This window comes from Oncorhynchus gorbuscha, linkage group LG24 (genome assembly GCF_021184085.1).
Source record: "Oncorhynchus gorbuscha isolate QuinsamMale2020 ecotype Even-year linkage group LG24, OgorEven_v1.0, whole genome shotgun sequence".
Classification (NCBI taxonomy): domain Eukaryota; kingdom Metazoa; phylum Chordata; class Actinopteri; order Salmoniformes; family Salmonidae; genus Oncorhynchus; species Oncorhynchus gorbuscha.
The window spans coordinates 2,401,999-2,420,857 of NC_060196.1; the positions used below are offsets into that span (position 1 = coordinate 2,401,999).

An 18,859-nucleotide genomic window follows, 5' to 3' on the forward strand; every position below is an offset into this window, starting at 1 on the left:
ATTTTCTGTTTTTTAAATGTTTTGTGTGTAGCTGATATGCAGTCCGGTTGGTGATGTAATGAACACAGAACAGAAACTACATTGGTCTCAATTATCTTTATTGATCAGAAAAGTCAGCTAGTTAAACTTTCAGTAGTGATAGGTTCTAAGTTCTGGTACAAATTCCATCCGGACTCTGATTGTTCTTTTATATCGGTTTTATGTCACTGTGCCAGCCCACAATAGCATATTTGAGTTCCTTATTAGATCAAATTTTCCGTCAGCAGGAAAGTGCTGACCATATTTGAAACGAAATTGGTAGATTGCTCTTGCGCCTCTTTCAGCACCTCTATGACTTCATTAAATATATCTTCCTCTATTCCACCTTTTACAGGAGTGTCAGGACACCAGGACGCCATTTCAATAGTTTTCATTCATGTGCCTCTCCCAACAATGTCTTGGGTGTTTAGATATCCTTACCCACAGCACTATTACCCTCTATTAAAATAGTTTCCAGGTAGTGATACCCTCTTCCCCAGATTGTAGTGACAGTATAGGTCCCTAATCATTTGGTCACGAGACCTAATACTTTGTGATGGGAACCACACTGAAGCGTCTGCCGATTTACTACTGTAGGATATGGGAGACCTAATGTCTTAGGTCACCATTCACATTACCAGATAGTGACAATGTCTCCTCCTTGACAGCCACTACTGCAGGAAAACGCCTATAACATTATCTACATACTACACAAACAATACAGACAGTTTAACAGTCTACATTTCTGGTGGCTAAAACCTAACCTTCTGGTGGCTGAACCCCTTAGGGGCTCCAACCAGTCGCATGTATACAATGGGCTTATTGAATAAATCCAGGCTTTCTAGGTCGGGTTCCCATCATTTATATTCAGCCTACAACCCTCATCTCCGAAAGATGTCAGAATGAGTTGAAACAGCTATATGAACTTTGCCTATCTCGTTTTTGTGTACCGGCTCCTGTTCCACTGATTCAGACTGTAAATTGTGGTAAATCCTGCCGACAATGCCAATTGTTCTGGTACAAATTCCAGCTGGACTCCATTATTTGCCACACTGGTGTCACGACTTACGCCGAAGTCGGCTCCTCTCCTTGTTTGGGCGGCGTTCGACGGTCGACATCACCGGTCTTCTAGCCATCGCCGATCCACTTTTCATTTTCCATTTGTTTTGTCTTTGTTTTTCCACACCTGGTTTCTATTCCCCAATTACATATTAATAATTTTTATTGTGGGCTCGGAATATTGATTTGTATTCATGTAAATGTTGAGTAAATACGTTTATTACTCAATTCTGCTGTCCTGCGCCTGACTCCAATACACCAGCTACACACAGGAATATTACAGAATCACTCAACACTGTGTGGAGTCAGCAGGAGCAGACGCCCTCGCTGTGGCGATAGAGGAGCGCGTCCAGCAGCACGCGACTATGTTGCAACATCTGGGCACCGCCATGGATCGTGTGCTGCAGACGATGGATCGTTTGGAGAGAGGAGGTGGTCTTCCAGCGCCTCCACCAGCCCCACTACAGCAGTCCCCACTGTCCACCCCTCCTTCACTCGGTCCCAGCGGGATTCGGCTCGCGCTCATGAGGGAGTATGATGGGACGATTGCCGGATGCCAGGGGCTGGACAACCTGCTGACTAATCGCTGATGTCCGGATCGGGGCCTGTCAGTTCCATCCCCCAGCACCTCCGCTCCGATGCCTATGGAGCTGGGAGGTGCTGCGATTAGGGCAACCGGAGGAGGGGCCATTCCCTGCACCATCTGTGGCCTCAGAGGGTACACTGCTGGTCGGTGCTGGGGGGGTTCCTCAGGGAGTCGAGGCAGCAGGCAGGGCACTATCATGTCACCCCAGGTGATTCGGCACCAGGCTCACCCAGAGCCCCCTGGGTTTGTCAAATGTGTGTCAAATTTCCTGAGTTTCCCCTGCATTTCCAGCATAAGGCGCTCGTAGATTCAGGCGCCGCTGGGAATTTTATTGACCGTTCTTTTGCCCATAGTTTAGGGATCCCCATTGTTCCTGTGGATATGCCCTTCCCTGTGCATGCCCTAGATAGTCGACCATTGGGGTCAGGGCTGATTAGGGAGGCCACCGCTCTACTAGGCATGGTTACGCAGGGGAGAATCTGTTTCTTCCTTATTGATTCTCCTGCATTTCCCGTTGTGCTGGGCCTACCCTGGTTGGCCTGTCATGACCCCAATATTTTGTGGCAACAGAGGGCTCTCAAGGGGTGGTCACGAGAGTGTTCGGGGAGGTGTTTAGGGGTTTCCATCGGTGCTACTACGGTGGAAAGTCCAGGCCAGGTCTCCACTGTGCACATCCTCTCTGAATAAGGTCTCCACTGTGCACATCCTCTCTGAATATGCCGATTTGGCTACAGAAGGCAACTCAATTACCACCCCATCGACGGGGGGGTTGTGTGATAAATCTCCTGGTGGACGCTGCACTTCCCAGGAGTCACGTGTATCCCCTGTCGCAAGAGGAGACGGCAGCTATGGAAACATACAGTATGTCTCAGAATCTCTGGCCCACGGGTACATTTGGCCCTCCACTTCACCTGCCTCCTCAAGTTTATTTTTTGTGAAGAAGAAGGATGGAGGTCTGCGCGCGTGTATTGACTATCGTGGTATCAACCAAATCACTGTGAGGTCCAGTTACCAGCTGCTTCTCATAGCCAGTGTGATGAGTCAATGCATGGGGTGCACTTCTTCACAAAATTGGATCTCAGGAGCGCTTACAACCTGGTGCGTATCTGGGAGGGAGACGAGTGGAAGACAGCATTTAGTACCACCTCCGGGCACTATGAGTACCTCGTCATTCCGTACAGGTTGATGAATGCTCCATCAGTCTTCCAGGCCTTTGATGACGAGATTTTCCAGGAGCTGCACGGGCAGGGTGTAGTGGTGTATATCGATGACATTCTGATATACTCCACTACATGCGCTGAGCATGTGTCCCTTGTGCGCAAGGTGCTAGGTCGAGGCTGAGAAATGCCTGTTCTTTCAACAGTCCGTCTCCTTCCTAGGGTACCACAATACCACTTCAGGGGTGGAGATGGCGAGTGACCGCATTTCAGCCGTGCTTAATAGGCCGACTCCCACCACTGTAAAGGAAGTGCAGTGGTTTCTAGGGTTTGCCAACTACTACTGAAGGTTAATCCGGGGCTTTGGTCAGGTAGCAGCCCCCATTACCTCACTGCTGAAGGGGGGACTAGTGCGACTGCAGTGGTCGGCTGAGGTGGACAGAGCTTTTGGTCACCTTATTACCTAGGCTCATCCGGATCCCTCTTTGGTGTTCAAAGTGGAGGTGGACGCGTCCGAAGCTGGGATAGGAGCCGTGCTCTCTCGGCGCTCGGGTACGCCATCAAAGCTCCTCCCCCTGTGCTTTCTTTTTCATTAAGCTCAGCCCGGCGGAGTGAAACTATGATATGGGGGACCAGGAGCTGTTGGCAAGGCCCTGAAGGCTTGGAGACATTGGCTTAACAACCCTCCAGGCGTTCTTCAATGCCATACAACTCTCCTTCCGTGGCCTCCAATTGCTCTTAAAGACAAGTTAAACTAAATGCGTGCTCTTCAACCGATCGCTGCCTGCACCTGACCACCTGTCCAACATCACTACTCTGGACGGGTCTGACTTAGAATACGTAGACAACAACAAATAACTAGGTGTAAACTCTCCTTCCAGACTCACATCAAACATCTCCAATCCAAAGTTAAATCTAGAATTGGCTTCCTATTTCGCAAAAAAAGCATCCTTCACTCATGCTGCCAAACATACCCTTGTAAAACTGACCATCCTACCGATCCTCGTCTTCGGCGATGTCATTTACAAAATAGCCTCTAACACTCTATTCAATAAATTGGATGCAGTCTATCACAGTGCCAACCGTTTTGTCACCAAAGCGCCATATACTACCCACCACTGCGACCTGTATGCTCTCGTTGCCTGGTCCTCGCTTCATACTCGTCGCCAAACCCAATGGCTCCAGGTCATATACAAGATCCTGCTAGGTGAAGACCCCCCTTATCTCAACTCGCTGGTCACCCACCTGTTGCACGCGCTCCAGCAGGTATATCTCTCTAGTCACCCCCAAAACCAATTCTTTCTTTGGCCGCCTCTCCTTACCAGTTCTCTGCTGCCAATGACTGGAACGAACTACAAAAATCTCTGAAACTGGAAACACTTATCTCCCTCACTAGCTTTAAGCACCAGCTGTCAGAGCAGCTCACATATTACCGCACCTGTACATAGCCCATCTATGATTTAGCCCAAACAACTACTTCTTTCCCTACTGTATTTATTTATTTATTTTTCTACTTTGCAACCCATTATTTCTATCTGTACTTTGCACATTCTTCCACTGTAAATCTACCATTCCAGTGTTTTACTTGCTATATTGTATTTACTTCTCCACCATGGCCTTTTTTAGCCTTTTACCTCCCTTATCTCACCTCATTTGCTCACATTGTACATAGACTTATTTTCTACTCTATTATTGACTATATGTTTGTTTTACTCCATGTGTGTTGTTGTTATGTGTCGAACTGCTTTGCTTTATCTTGGCCAGGTCGCAATTGTAAATGAGAACGTGTTCTCAACTTGCCTACCTGGTTAAATAAAGGTGAAATAAAAAAATAAAAAATATATATGTTGAGTAAATACGTTTATTTCTCAATTCTGCTGTCCTGCTGCTGACTCCTGTACACCAGCTACACACAGGAATATTACAACCGGGTTACACAGCTGCAAAGACAAGATATGAAATCAGAAGCACAGACCCCCCTTCTGTGTTTAGGATGAACAATAAATCTCTGTTGCTGTGCAGGTGGTGTTTGTTCCGATAGTCCGCCACGCATCTCACAGGTCTTGTTATCAGTCACGAGAGGCCTTGAGGGCAGGGAGTCAGTCACATAATTGTTCTTCTTATATGCAGAGAGAACACTTCTTTTTATTCTAATCAATTATAAAATACAACATCTTAAGAGAATATAATGACAAAGACATTGAGAAAATATGATATAAGACAGTAATTGATGATCTATCCAAACCTTATTGACAGACGTTTGTTTACTTCCCTCTGGCCAATACCACTTCACATAGAATGATCTATCTAACCCATAACACGATCATCACTATTGCTAGGATACTAATATGATTATAAAACATGCAAAAACAGTTATATTGTTGAATTACTTAGCAGTCAGGTCAAAGAAATACTTTTTTATTGTATACAGCAAACATTGGTTTCAAAAAACACCTCTATTGCTCCTGCTACACCTCCTAGTATTGCACCCACTGCTGCACCAGGTCGTCCTGCAATAGCAGCTCCAATAGCAGCTCCACTTGAAGCAACGGTACCTGCAACAATTAGATAACGCCCAGATGTGTTCATTCTTTCAGCTTTCTCTCGAGCCTCTCTTTCATGTTTTTCCCTCAGCTCCATTCTTGCTTTCTCCAAAGCCTCACCTTCAAATGTTTTTTTCAGTTTCTCCTCCTCTCTGCGTATCTTCTCTTTATTCTCTCTGTGGATTCTGTTCTTCTGCTCTTCAATCGCTCTCTCAGTCTCCTGGAACATCTCAGTGGTGTAATTGCTTCCTCCATTCATCTCCACCATACAGTTTATTTTCTCAAGCAGCTTAGTGACCTGGGAGTGATTTCGATCTTTGTTGTTGAAGACATGATACACCCCTTTGCATTGCTCAACTAAACTTACTAGATTTGGATTTTCAGACAGAAATTTTTCAATTGTTACACCCCGAAGTTGGTCTCCATGTGTGAAGAGAACCATGGTGTATTTTGATGCTTCGTCACCGAAGAGTTTCTGAATCATATTCACTGTTTTCTGCTCCTTGTCAGTGAATCTTCCCAGCTTGATCACAATCAGGAACACATGGGGACCAGGAGAAGAGAGGTTGATGCACATTGTGATCTTTTCTATGGCTTCCTCCTGTGTAAACTTGGTGTCAAACAGCCCTGGGGTGTCAATAACAGCCAGACTTTGCCCACACACCATCTCTCTTTTCTTATCACAATCTTTAGTCACAGAGTTGGAATGTAATTGTGATTTGAATACTGTTTTCCCCAGGATGGTGTTTCCTGCTGCACTCTTCCCAGCACCAGTCTTCCCCAGCAGCACAATCCGTGTCTCTGTTGGATAACAAGGAAAAGTTATTACTGTTGTAAAAGCAGCTGTTAACGGTTGATTCTGAGAACTCCTGGGAGGCCTATGACCATGTGGAATTTAAACAACATCACAAGTCAGTTGCATTTGAGCCTTTTTTCTATTATGACGTACAATCAATCAACACTGCAGAGGACATAGCTTACATGAAAATGCATAGCTTTATCACCTTTTCAAAGACACAACTAGGCATATCAGACGTATGGTCATTGCACCGGCAATACTGGGAAGTGATGAAAAGGGAGAAGTATGGAGACTAAAAGTAGTATTCTGACAAGCACACAAATGACCCTATAATTTAGCCCATTCCTTGCAAGGAATGATTTTTTTTGTTATGAATAAAAGATAGAACAGTCCAAATCAGTTTCCATCACCATCTTGTACAGTGAAGTGAAGACTAAGTACTCACCAGTCATGTTTGGGTTTTGGGGCATCGTCAAGCTCTTACCAGGTCTAGCGTTCCCAACCAGAGCAATCCAGGTTTCTATTGGGTAAAAAATTAAATGTTGTTACTGTAGAGAGAAGTCTGAAATTGATGTTCTTTCTTTTTGGCCATCTTATGGAACATCTACTAAAGCTACAGTCTCACATTGCTTCTTAGACTTACATTTTTAGTCTATAATATTACAAACTCTAATCAAATTAACAATGACATTATCTACAGGTAACTTCCTAAATAAAGGAAACACCACTGACAGAACTGTCATTGTCCATTTCTTGCCTACCCACTAAGTTTCCACATTAGGAAAATATGGCAGCAGTGTCTTACTGCCTTGGATAGAACACCAGTTGAAAACGTGCAATATAATCGTTATTGTGTGGGACACATAGAAAGAAGATATCTAAAAATAAAAAAAGAGAGAAGCAAGGAAAAGACACAAAGTTGGGGACACAACCAAGCTTCCATGTAAGTGTTCTAACTTTCTCAGAAACTAATAACAAACAGGAGCTTTTCAAAATGTCGACACAGAAGGTGTTTGCCAATGAATCCAGAGATGAAAAAGATATCTACCCTACAACTGATGAGTCTGAGGTTTCAAAGGGCTCTCTGACATCAACGCTGGAATGAGACCATGAAGAGGCAGACGCATGAAGACTCCTTTCAGAAAGGGTGCACAGACCATTATCATTCCAACACTGGACACAGACATCATTGTCCTCCTTGCTGATCTGTTCTTTTATCTTACCAAATATTATCCAATCATGAAGCGGTGGGTTGCTTTTGGTGTTGGGGGAAAAACTAGCAGGAGATTTGCATCAACACCATCTACGAGAAGCTTGGAATGCGAGTTTGGTTCGTCAGGCTTCCATGCATTTACAGACTGTAATGCAACCTCACATTTCCATGGAAAAGGCAAGAAGACAGCTTGGAGTGGATGGAACACATTACATTTTATGAATGAAATTGTATCTGTGTCAAATCGCCAATTGGCAACCCATCCCTTATGGGATTAATTGACACAAACAAACATTACTGTCACGACTTCAGCCGAAGTCGCCTCCTCTCCTTGTTCGGGCAGTGTTCGGCGGTCGATGTCACTGGTCTTCTAGCCATCGCCGATCCACTTTTCATTTTCCATTTGTTTTGTCTTCGTTTTTACACACCTGGTTTCTATTCCCCAATCACATGTTCATTTTTTAACCCTCTGTTCGTTTGTATGTAGCGCTTGTGCACGTTCTGTTCTGGTGCGTGTCGGGTTTTGCACCCATATTTGGTATATTTATTTTGTCCCGTTATTTGGCAATAAACTGCTCCGGCATATGCCGAGTTATGCTGTCCTGCGTTTGACTTCGCTGCCACCAGTTACAGACCCATTACAATTACAATAATTCACTGTGGTAATTCAGTGACAATTCTTCTCTTCCATATGTTTTCCAACCTACACGGTGAATGTTTTTAATTATGTATTTTTCTTGTCTATATTGAATACAATCATTTGTGTGTCATTAGTTTAAGCACACTGTGTTTGTCTATTGTTGTGGCTTAGATGAAGAGCAGATCACATTTTATGATGAATTTATGCAGAAATCCAGGTAATTCCTGTAAGGGGTGCGCGCAACTGGTTGAAGGAAGTCAGGTGCAGGAGAGCATAGATAGGTTATAATAGGTGCACTTTATTTAATTTAAAGTGATAACGCCCACAGTACATCACCGGTACAAAATTAACTAAACGCACGGGTCAAAACCATATACCCGGCGCGAACCAGCCTGATGCGAACACACGTAACATTGAAACAATCTCACACAAAGACATGAGGGGGAACAGAGGAATAAATACATGCAGTGTGATTGGGGAATTTAAACCAGGTGTGCAGGGAACAAGACAAAACAAATGGATACATGAAAAATGGAGCGGCGATGGCTAGAAAGCCAGTGACGTCGACCGCCGAATGCCGCCTGGTGGTCCTTCTGTAGCTCAGTTGGTAGAGCATGGTGCTTGTAACGCCAGGGTAGTGGGTTCGATCCCCGGGACCACCCATACTTAGAATGTATGCACACATGACTGTAAGTCGCTTTGGATAAAAGCGTCTGCTAAATGGCACATATTATTATATTACAAGGAGAGGAGCCGACTTTGGTAGAAGTCGTGACAATTCCAAATGGTTCACATACTTTTTCTTGCCACTATAAGTACTCAGACCCTTTACTCAGTCATTTGTTGAAGCACCTTTGGCAGCGATTACAGGTTACTTCAAATGCCTTTTAAGGGATCTGTGTAACCCCTGCTCAGTTTACAGAACACCTTATCATGGGGCCAACATGTCCTTCTCTGGAGACAAGGAGAGCATCAATGCCATCCGGAGGGATATAGCTCAGTGGTTAGTGAATGCATTATGTTTTTTTAATAAATTGCCTATATGAATTTGATCAATAAAGTTGCATGGCAACTACTTCAACTGTAATTCAATCCTTGAACATGACCTTGTGCAATAAATGCTTCCAGTACATACAGTCACCTGACAATATGCATTTGAGTTACCAAGAAATGATTCAGGCACAATCATTATAGAATAGAGCAGACTGCTGGTAAATGTTAAGTGTTTGAAGCATAAATGACCAGCCCTGAATAGGTAGTATGTGCAATCCTGATACCAATCTGGGACAAAGGATTTCATTTATTGTATCATATCTGGGACCAAGGTACAAACGAAGACAATATTCAGAATAGAGATTCTGACAACACACTGATCGCATCTCCAACTTTTGTTTACACCTAAAACCACGTTGATCTGCTGGACAGACTGATGTTCCTCTGCCCATCCTGTGCTGAAATAAGCCTATATTGCTTCATGCCATGATCAACTTGTGAATACCTTTTAGCCCAATTGCAGATGAAGGTCATATGTTAGCGGTTTCTTGAGAATGCATGGCATTCTACAGACAGGTAAATACTACTTTAACACTACAAGTTTAAGCTGTGATTTATTGGTGATGCTTATTCCTAGGCACAATGATGCAAAATAGCGCCCCTGCTGGTGAAGCATATGACCTACACAGCCTTCACAGTACAGCAGAGATGACCTGCTCACAACCACTCTGGAAGTAGTCCCCGACCTCATTACCATTTATTGTAGTGTAGCATCAATTGCTGTTGAAAATGGACACTTGTCTGTATGTGCATAATAATGTACTTTTGGTTACGACAAGGCTTTGGTCTAAAATATCTATTATAAGAAAATGTATGTGAAAATATAAAACTGAAAAATAGAGCAAAGTACATTACATTTGCTTGAAGCTTGATATTTTAAACAATTACTAGAGGTTTAATTCCTAAAGTTAATAGTGTAACGACCCTGTGTTTATAAGCACGGATATCGACTCTTCCACTTGAGCATGATATTGCGGCACAGTCGATAGCGCGCTCGACTTCGGTCTAGAATGTCGAAGGTTCGAGACCTGCTCCCTGCTTGTTTCATTACAATATAACTTGGTGTTGATATATCAAATAAAACTAAGGTGTGTGACATGCAGACGCGCAAATTTAATTAGTCCTTGTTTCATTACAATCTGAGAAATCATTTTAAAAATGAACAGTGGAACAGAGAAATAATTACACATCTCTGCGTTTTCTGATGACACTACTTTTTTGTTCTTTCTCAAAGCGTATTGGTACAAATAATCTGTGACAACAAAGTGCAACACCGCATTGTACTAAAACTGACCTTTCCAATGGCTGCGTGGAGTTGCCCGCCAGGTTTACATGTTTGAACACTGAAATGTGATATGTAATCTACATCTCGATTAGGCTGATTGAAATCATCATTATTTCCTTGAATGATTTTCAATTTGACTGTCATTATTTGTATATAGCTTACACTTTCTCGTTCTGAACTTCTACATTCTTGATCATACTGAAAGTATATAGCGCAAAATGGCACACAGCATCATTTGCATGTGTGCAAAAACAGTTCAACATTCACCTTCTGCTACACAGTTTGACACATATGTTCGATTCATCCAAAATATACACCACACAGAACGCACTGTAACGCACTGTAACTTCTTTATATTTATTTATTTATTTTGAATTGTTTTATGCTGCAAACCAAATGCAGCGTTCCATTGGAAATGAATGTACTTCTAGTGTACCAAGGCATAACACCAGTGGGATGGGTGTGGCTTCCTGACAACATCAAAAGAGCAGCTGCTCACTATTTTACAGTTCCATCTCAGTTAAACATCTGACACTGCCAAAATATAATCTATGCAGGTGTATTGTTGGCTACCGCAATTTAACACTTGATCTGATTGAATGTAGGCCTAGGCTTGTTTTACTCTGATGTTTGTAAACAGTGTAAATGTGAACAAACACTGTATAGCCTCCAAACATGGTTACAACTATGCATTTGATATCAGTCCACCCATAGCTGTCTATGAATGAGAATGGTTGTTTCTTCAGCCCGTACTTTTTTAGGGGATCGTGTGGGAAGGATGCTTTGTTATTGTTTCAATTAAATGTTATAGTTTTAAAAGGGTACAAGAGCTTTAATAGTGCAGGCAAAAAATGTAGTGGAGAATGTTTATTAAATATTTAAATACATATTGGTCCTGTTTTAGGAATGTTCATAACTCCTACATCATAATGCCTATATTTACAAATTACATGTATCCATTAGATACTCATTACAATAAACATATTATAGAAGGTGTTGTATAAATTTATATTGAATATGTCATCTTTCCAAAAGATTCACAGATATTAAACTGATTTATATTTCATTTTTGAAAATCAATTTGGAAAGAACACCCATTTGTAATATCAAAACATGCAACAAGAATGTGGTTCATGCTTGTGCCTTGTAATAGTAATTTATAGACATCCTTACCTTTACCTGCTTGTTGATTTTGGGTATCTAGGGTCTTCTGTCTACAAGTGGAGATGCGGCTGATGTTTTATAAAGATCTGGGGGCATGCTTCGTTGTAATTCATGATGTGATAGTGCGAGCTGGATGATGTGGCTCACAACCATTGGTTAATAAAATGCAACGCCTATTACATTATGTCGTTAAATCCCCCTCCAGGCATTGTAAGATCAGGTGTGAGTGAGCAATGTAATCTGTACAGGAACTCAACCCAAGTTTTACAAGAAATCACCTGACTGACTAAAAAAACAAAAACCTCAAAGGGTGACCAATCACATCATGAAGTACAACGAAGCATGCCCCCAGATCTTTATAAAACATCAGCCGCATCTCCACTTGTAGACAGAAGACTCTAGATACCCAAATCAACAAGCAGGTAAAGGTAAGGATGTCTATAAATTACTATTACAAGGCACAAGCATGAACCACATTCTTGTTGCATGTTTTGATATTACAAATGGGTGTTCTTTACAAATTGATTTTCAAAAATGAAATATAAATCAGTTTAATATCTGTGAATCTTTTGGAAAGATGACATATTCAATATAAATTTATACAACACCTTCTATAATATGTTTATTGTAATGAGTATCTAATGGATACATGTAATTTGTAAATATAGGCATTATGATGTAGGAGTTATGAACATTCCTAAAACAGGACTAATATGTACTTAAATATTTAATAAACATTCTCCACTACATTTTTTGCCTGCACTATTAAAGCTCTCGTACCCTTTTAAAACTATAACATTTAATTGAAACAATAACAAAGCATCCTTCCCACACGATCCCCTAAAAAAAGTACGGGCTGAAGAAACAACCATTCTCATTCATAGACAACTATGGGTGGACTGATATCAAATGCATAGTTGTAACCATGTTTGGAGGCTATACAGTGTTTGTTCACATTTACACTGTTTACAAACATCAGAGTAAAACAAGCCTAGGCCTACATTCAATCAGATCAAGTGTTAAATTGCGGTAGCCAACAATACACCTGCATAGATTATATTTTGGCAGTGTCAGATGTTTAACTGAGATGGAACTGTAAAATAGTGAGCAGCTGCTCTTTTGATGTTGTCAGGAAGCCACACCCATCCCACTGGTGTTATGCCTTGGTACACTAGAAGTACATTCATTTCCAATGGAACGCTGCATTTGGTTTGCAGCATAAAACAATTCAAAATAAATAAATAAATATAAAGAAGTTACAGTGAGTTACAGTGCGTTCTGTGTGGTGTATATTTTGGATGAATCGAACATATGTGTCAAACTGTGTAGCAGAAGGTGAATGTTGAACTGTTTTTGCACACATGCAAATGATGCTGTGTGCCATTTTGCGCTATATACTTTCAGTATGATCAAGAATGTAGAAGTTCAGAACGAGAAAGTGTAGGCTATATACAAATAATGACAGTCAAATTGAAAATCATTCAAGGAAATAATGATGATTTCAATCAGCCTAATCGAGATGTAGATTACATATCACATTTCAGTGTTCAAACATGTAAACCTGGCGGGCAACTCCACGCAGCCATTGGAAAGGTCAGTTTTAGTACAATGCGGTGTTGCACTTTGTTGTCACAGATTATTTGTACCAATACGCTTTGAGAAAGAACAAAAAAGTAGTGTCATCAGAAAACGCAGAGATGTGTAATTATTTCTCTGTTCCACTGTTAATTTTTAAAATGATTTCTCAGATTGTAATGAAACAATTACTAATTAAATTTGCGCGTCTGCATGTCACACACCTTAGTTTTATTTGATATATCAACACCAAGTTATATTGTAATGAAACAAGCAGGGAGCAGGTCTCGAACCCTCGACCTTCAAGACTGAAGTCCAGCGCGCTATCGACTGTGCCGCAATATCATGCTCAAGTGGAAGAGTCGATATCCGTGCTTATAAACACGCATTTTCCTCGCTTCTATTGCAGCTGTTAAACTGGTGTTCTACCCAAGGCAGTAAGACACTGCTGCCATATTTGCCTAATGTGGAAACTTAGTGGGTAGGCAAGAAATGGACAATGACAGTTCTGTCAGTGGTGTTTCCTCTATTTAGGAAGTTACCTGTAGATAATGTCATTGTTAATTTTCTTAGAGTTTGTATTTTATAGACCAAAAATGCAAGTTTAAGAAGCAATATGTAACAGAAAAGGTAGCTTTAGTAGCTGTTCTGTAAGATCACATTTCTCTCTACAGATCAACATCACACTTCTCTACAGATCAACATTGTCATGCCCTGGTCTTAGTATTTTGTGTTTTCTATATTTATTTGGTCAGGCCAGGGTGTGACATGGGTTTATTTTGTGTTGTGTTTATGTATGTTTTTTTTCGTAGGTTTTGGGATTGTGTCTTAGTGGGGTGTTCTAGCATAGTCTATGGTTGCCTGAGGTGGTTCTCAATCAGAGGCAGGTGATTCTCGTTGTCTCTGATTGGGAACCATATTTAGGCAGCCATATTCTTTGAGTGTTTCGTGGGTGATTGTTCCTGTCTTTGTGTTAGTTGTCACCAGATATTGTGGTCCTTCTGTAGCTCAGTTGGTAGAGCATGGCGCTTGTAACGCCAGGGTGGTGGGTTCGATTCCCGGGACCACCCATACGTAGAATGTATGCACACATGACTGTAAGTCGCTTTGGATAAAAGCGTCCGCTAAATGGCATATATTATTATTATTTATTATAGATAGGCTGTATAGGTTTTCATGTTCCGTTTGTTGTTTTTGTATTGTTCGTTTTTTCTTCGTTATTAAACATGTATCTAACTTACCACGCTGAATTTTGGTCCGACTCTCCTTCGACGGAAGAAAACCGTAACAAACATCACACTTCTCTCTACAGTAACAACATTTTGTATTTTATCCAACAGAGACCCTGGTTGCTCTGGTTGGGAACACTAGACCTGAGAAGAGCTTGACAGCATTCCAAAAGCCAAACATGACTGGTGAGACTTCATTTCACTGTATGTAGGCTACAAGACAGAGATGGAAACTTTTTTGTTGTGGGTTTTCACAAAATAATTGTTTTTATTAAATTTTTAATACATTTTAATAAAATGAATGTAGGATTACATGTAGCTTCATTTATAGATCATGTAATTGTTAATTTGCTTACAGTTAATATTCTATAGACCATCATTGTCTAAGAAGATATGGACTGAACATGTTTAGTACGTGTTCCATAAGATGACCAAACAGAACGAACATCAACATTAGAATTCTTTCTAAAGTCACAATCTTTCCTTCTTATCCAACAGAGCAAAATGAGGAAGTCCGGATTGTTCTGCTGGGGAAGACGGGAGCTGGGAAGAGTGCATCAGGAAACACCATCCTGGGGAGAGACACTTTTGAGTCAAAAATGTCCTCTATTTCTGTGACATCAACATGTGAAAAGAAAAGAGGAGAGGTGGGAGGGCAACATGTAGCTGTCATCGACACACCTGGATTGTTTGACACCAAGTTAACACAGGAGGAGGCACTGAAAGAGATCTCACAGTGCCTGCTATTCTCCGCTCCTGGTCCCCATGTGTTCCTGGTTGTGATCGAGCTGGGACGATTCACTGAAGAGGAGAAGGAAACTGTGGAGATGATTCAGAAATTATTTGGTGTTGAAGCATTGAAATACGCCATGGTTCTCTTCACAAATGGAGACCTTCTTGATGATGATGAAGTAACAATTGAAGACTTCCTGAATGGAAATACAGATCTGGAAACTTTAATTGACAAATGTAATGGTGGATATCATGTCTTTAAAAACAATGATCAGAATCCATCTCAGGTCACTGAGCTTCTTGACAAGATAAACAAGATGGTGAAGTTGAATGGAGGAAGCCACTACACCACTAAGATGTTCCAAGATGCAGAGAGTTTGATTGAAGAAGAGAAGGAGAGGCTCCTGAAAGAGAACGAAGAACAGAGACTCAGAGAGATGGAAGAACTGAAGGTAAAGTTTGAAGGAGAACGTCTAAGGGAAGAAGAAGAGAAGCTGAGGAGAAAACAGGAATGTGAAGCTAGAGAGAAAGCGGAAATTTTAAGGGAAGGTGCCATAATCGGAGCAGTTGTGGGAGTAGTTGGGGGCCCAGTTGGTGTGGGAGTTGGTGCAGTAGTGGGAGCTGGAGTTGCAGCTATAGTAAATAGATGCAGAACACAATGAGAGTCCGTAGATAACAGTGCTGTACATTCTACAAGTTGTTTGACTTCATTACTTGATATTTAAAACTTCCTCTATATACACAGAGTTAACCAAACATTTGGAACACCTAATATTGAGAACTGTTAGAGTATAAAAGAGTGAAAGTTGGCCTCACCTTTCCTATCAACCTGGAAAAGGGCCTAAAGACAGAACACAACACATTAACGCGTACCTCTTCTCAGAATTTACAGGATAAAATCGTTGGAAATATGTTTTAGTCATCACTACTTACAGAATGAACATAAAGATAGATCAGGGTATTGCATGTTTGAGAGCACATAATTGTACATTTCCCTGTGTAAAGATGGAAAAGTGTATTTCTGCCTGTCTGGATAAAAAGCTATGCACTACTGTAAGATTGATTTACAGTTGCAGTTACAGCTACCGTTGCTTTCCAAGAAGCATGATGAATGGGATATTAACTATTTAATGAAAACCACTATTTATTTCATAGTTATTTCATGGCACTATAAAATAAAGGGCCACTGAAAATACCTCCCAGTTGTTTTACCCGTTGTTTTTATTGCCAATTCCGAAATGAAAAACCACTTATCTCCTTAAGTGCTTCCATTCTGAGCTATCTTCTAACTAGTACAGGACATAGTGAGATGGAGATATAGTCTAACTAGTACAGGACATAGGGAGATGGAGATATAGTCTAACTAGTACAGGACATAGGGAGATGGAGATATAGTCTAACTAGTACAGGACATAGGGAGATGGAGATATAGTCTAACTAGTACAGGACATAGTGAGATGGAGATATAGTCTAACTAGTACAGGGCATAGGGAGATGGAGATATAGTCTAACTAGTACTGGACATAGGGAGATGGAGATATAGTCTAACTAGTACAGGGCATAGGGAGATGGAGATATAGTCTAACTAGTACTGGACATAGTGAGATGGAGATATAGTCTAACTAGTACAAGACATAGGGAGATATAGTCTAACTAGTACAGGACATAGGGAGATGGAGATATAGTCTAACTAGTACAGGACATAGTGAGATGGAGATATAGTCTAACTAGTACAGGGCATAGGGAGATGGAGATATAGTCTAACTAGTACTGGACATAGGGAGATGGAGATATAGTCTAACTAGTACAAGACATAGGGAGATGGAGATATAGTCTAACTAGTACAGGGCATAGGGAGATGGAGATATAGTCTAACTAGTACAGGACATAGTGAGATGGAGATATAGTCTAACTAGTACAGGGCATAGGGAGATGGAGATATAGTCTAACTAGTACTGGACATAGGGAGATGGAGATATAGTCTAACTAGTACAAGACATAGGGAGATGGAGATATAAGGTATACAAAGGGAACGTTGGACAAAAGACTGTATTTTGCTGGATATAAAAAATGTGCGCATTGTTGCATGAGAAAATGTAACAGACATTGAGGGGTTACTTCCTAGCAACGAATTTGATGAAAACAGAAAAGCAGGAATGTACCTATGGGTCTGTCTGGGTATGGGCATCTCAAGGAAACGACATATAAAGGTTCTCTCATACAGTAAGATATTCAAACACCTAAAATGGCAACAACAAAAACACTTGAATAAAAACTGCTAGATCTTCACTTCAAGACCTCTCACTTGTTCAGGAAAGTAGCTCTGCCCCGTAAATAACCTAATAACAGCCTATACATCATCACTGGACTATCTACACTGAACACATGGAGAAAGACATCTATATGGTCGTCTTACAGTAGAAACAAGTCAGGAGATTTTAAATATTGACATATTGAGATTACCACCAGTGGTGAAAAAGGTATCCAATTGTCATACTTTCAAGTTGAAGTAAAAATATCTTTATAGAAAATGACTCAAGTAAACGTTAAACTTTATACTATAAATAATTTCACATTCCTTATATTAGGCAAACCAGAGAGCATCCTTTAAATTATTATATATTTTTTTTACAGAGAGTCAGACACTCGGACATCATTTACAAACACACCGTTTGTTTTTGTGAGTCCGCCACATCAGAGGCAGTACGGATGACCAGGGATGTTTTCTTGATAAGTGTGCGAATTCTACAATTTTCCTGTCCTGCTAAGCATTCAAAATGTAACGAGTACTTTTGGGTGTCAGTGAAAATATATGCAGTAGAAAGTACATTATTTTCTTTAGGAATGTAGTGAAGTAAAGTAAAGCCAAAATATATAAATTGGAAAGTAAAGGAATAGCTAAATCTGCTGCAATGTATCACTTATTTTAGATGTAGAATGTCCAACAACCTTAATAAATGCAAATAAATATATTCTGCTGTTATCGAAGCCTACAATTACATTGACACTTGGGGGCGGGGGGGGGGGGGGGTGATTAGCTGCTTTCTTATTGTTATAATGTTTTACTGATCACTAGAAAAAGGTGGTCGTATTTAGTTACATTTTATCAAGAGTAACAAACACCTGCAAAAGATGGGAGGCACTCACTAATACAGTGTTACTTAGATGTATTATTAACACTCACTAATACAGTGTTACTTAGATGTATTATTAACACTCACTAATACAGTGTTACTTAGATGTATTATTAACACTCACTAATACAGTATTACTTAGATGTATTATTAACACTCACTAATACAGTAATAATACAGTGTTACTTAGATGTATTATTAACACTCACTAATACAGTGTTACTTAGATGTATTATTAACACTCACTAATACAGTGTTACTTAGATGTATTATTAACACTCACTAATACAGTGTTACTTAGATGTATTATTAACACTCACTAATACAGTGTTACTTAGATGTATTATTAACACTCACTAATACAGTATTACTTAGATGTATTATTAACACTCACTAATACAGTATTACTTAGATGTATTATTAACACTCACTAATACAGTACTTAGATGTATTATTAACTTAGATGTTATTAGATTAACACTCACTAATACAGTGTTACTTAGATGTATTATTAACACTCACTAATACAGTATTACTTAGATGTATTATTAACACTCACTAATACAGTATTACTTAGATGTATTATTAACACTCACTAATACAGTATTACTTAGATGTATTATTAACACTCACTAATACAGTATTACTTAGATGTATTATTAACACTCACTA

The 18,859-nt window shown here is 40.4% G+C and overlaps 2 protein-coding genes across 2 annotated transcripts; one reads left to right on the forward strand and one right to left on the reverse strand.

Moving 5' to 3' along the window:
- Window positions 1-4,573: 4,573 nt before the first annotated feature.
- On the reverse strand, window positions 4,574-11,685 carry LOC124013215 (GTPase IMAP family member 9-like). Its single transcript, XM_046327458.1, has 3 exons — window positions 11,527-11,685; window positions 6,608-6,682; window positions 4,574-6,164 (listed from the first exon to the last, which is right to left on the reverse strand). The coding sequence occupies exons 2-3, from the start codon at window positions 6,630-6,632 to the stop codon at window positions 5,239-5,241; spliced, it is 951 nt and encodes a 316-aa protein (XP_046183414.1). The 5' UTR covers window positions 6,633-6,682; window positions 11,527-11,685; the 3' UTR covers window positions 4,574-5,238.
- Window positions 11,686-11,859: 174 nt separating this feature from the next.
- LOC124013216 (GTPase IMAP family member 9-like) lies at window positions 11,860-16,231 on the forward strand. The gene is made up of 3 exons (XM_046327459.1): window positions 11,860-11,945; window positions 14,433-14,507; window positions 14,820-16,231. The coding sequence occupies exons 2-3, from the start codon at window positions 14,501-14,503 to the stop codon at window positions 15,713-15,715; spliced, it is 903 nt and encodes a 300-aa protein (XP_046183415.1). The 5' UTR covers window positions 11,860-11,945; window positions 14,433-14,500; the 3' UTR covers window positions 15,716-16,231.
- Window positions 16,232-18,859: the final 2,628 nt, after the last annotated feature.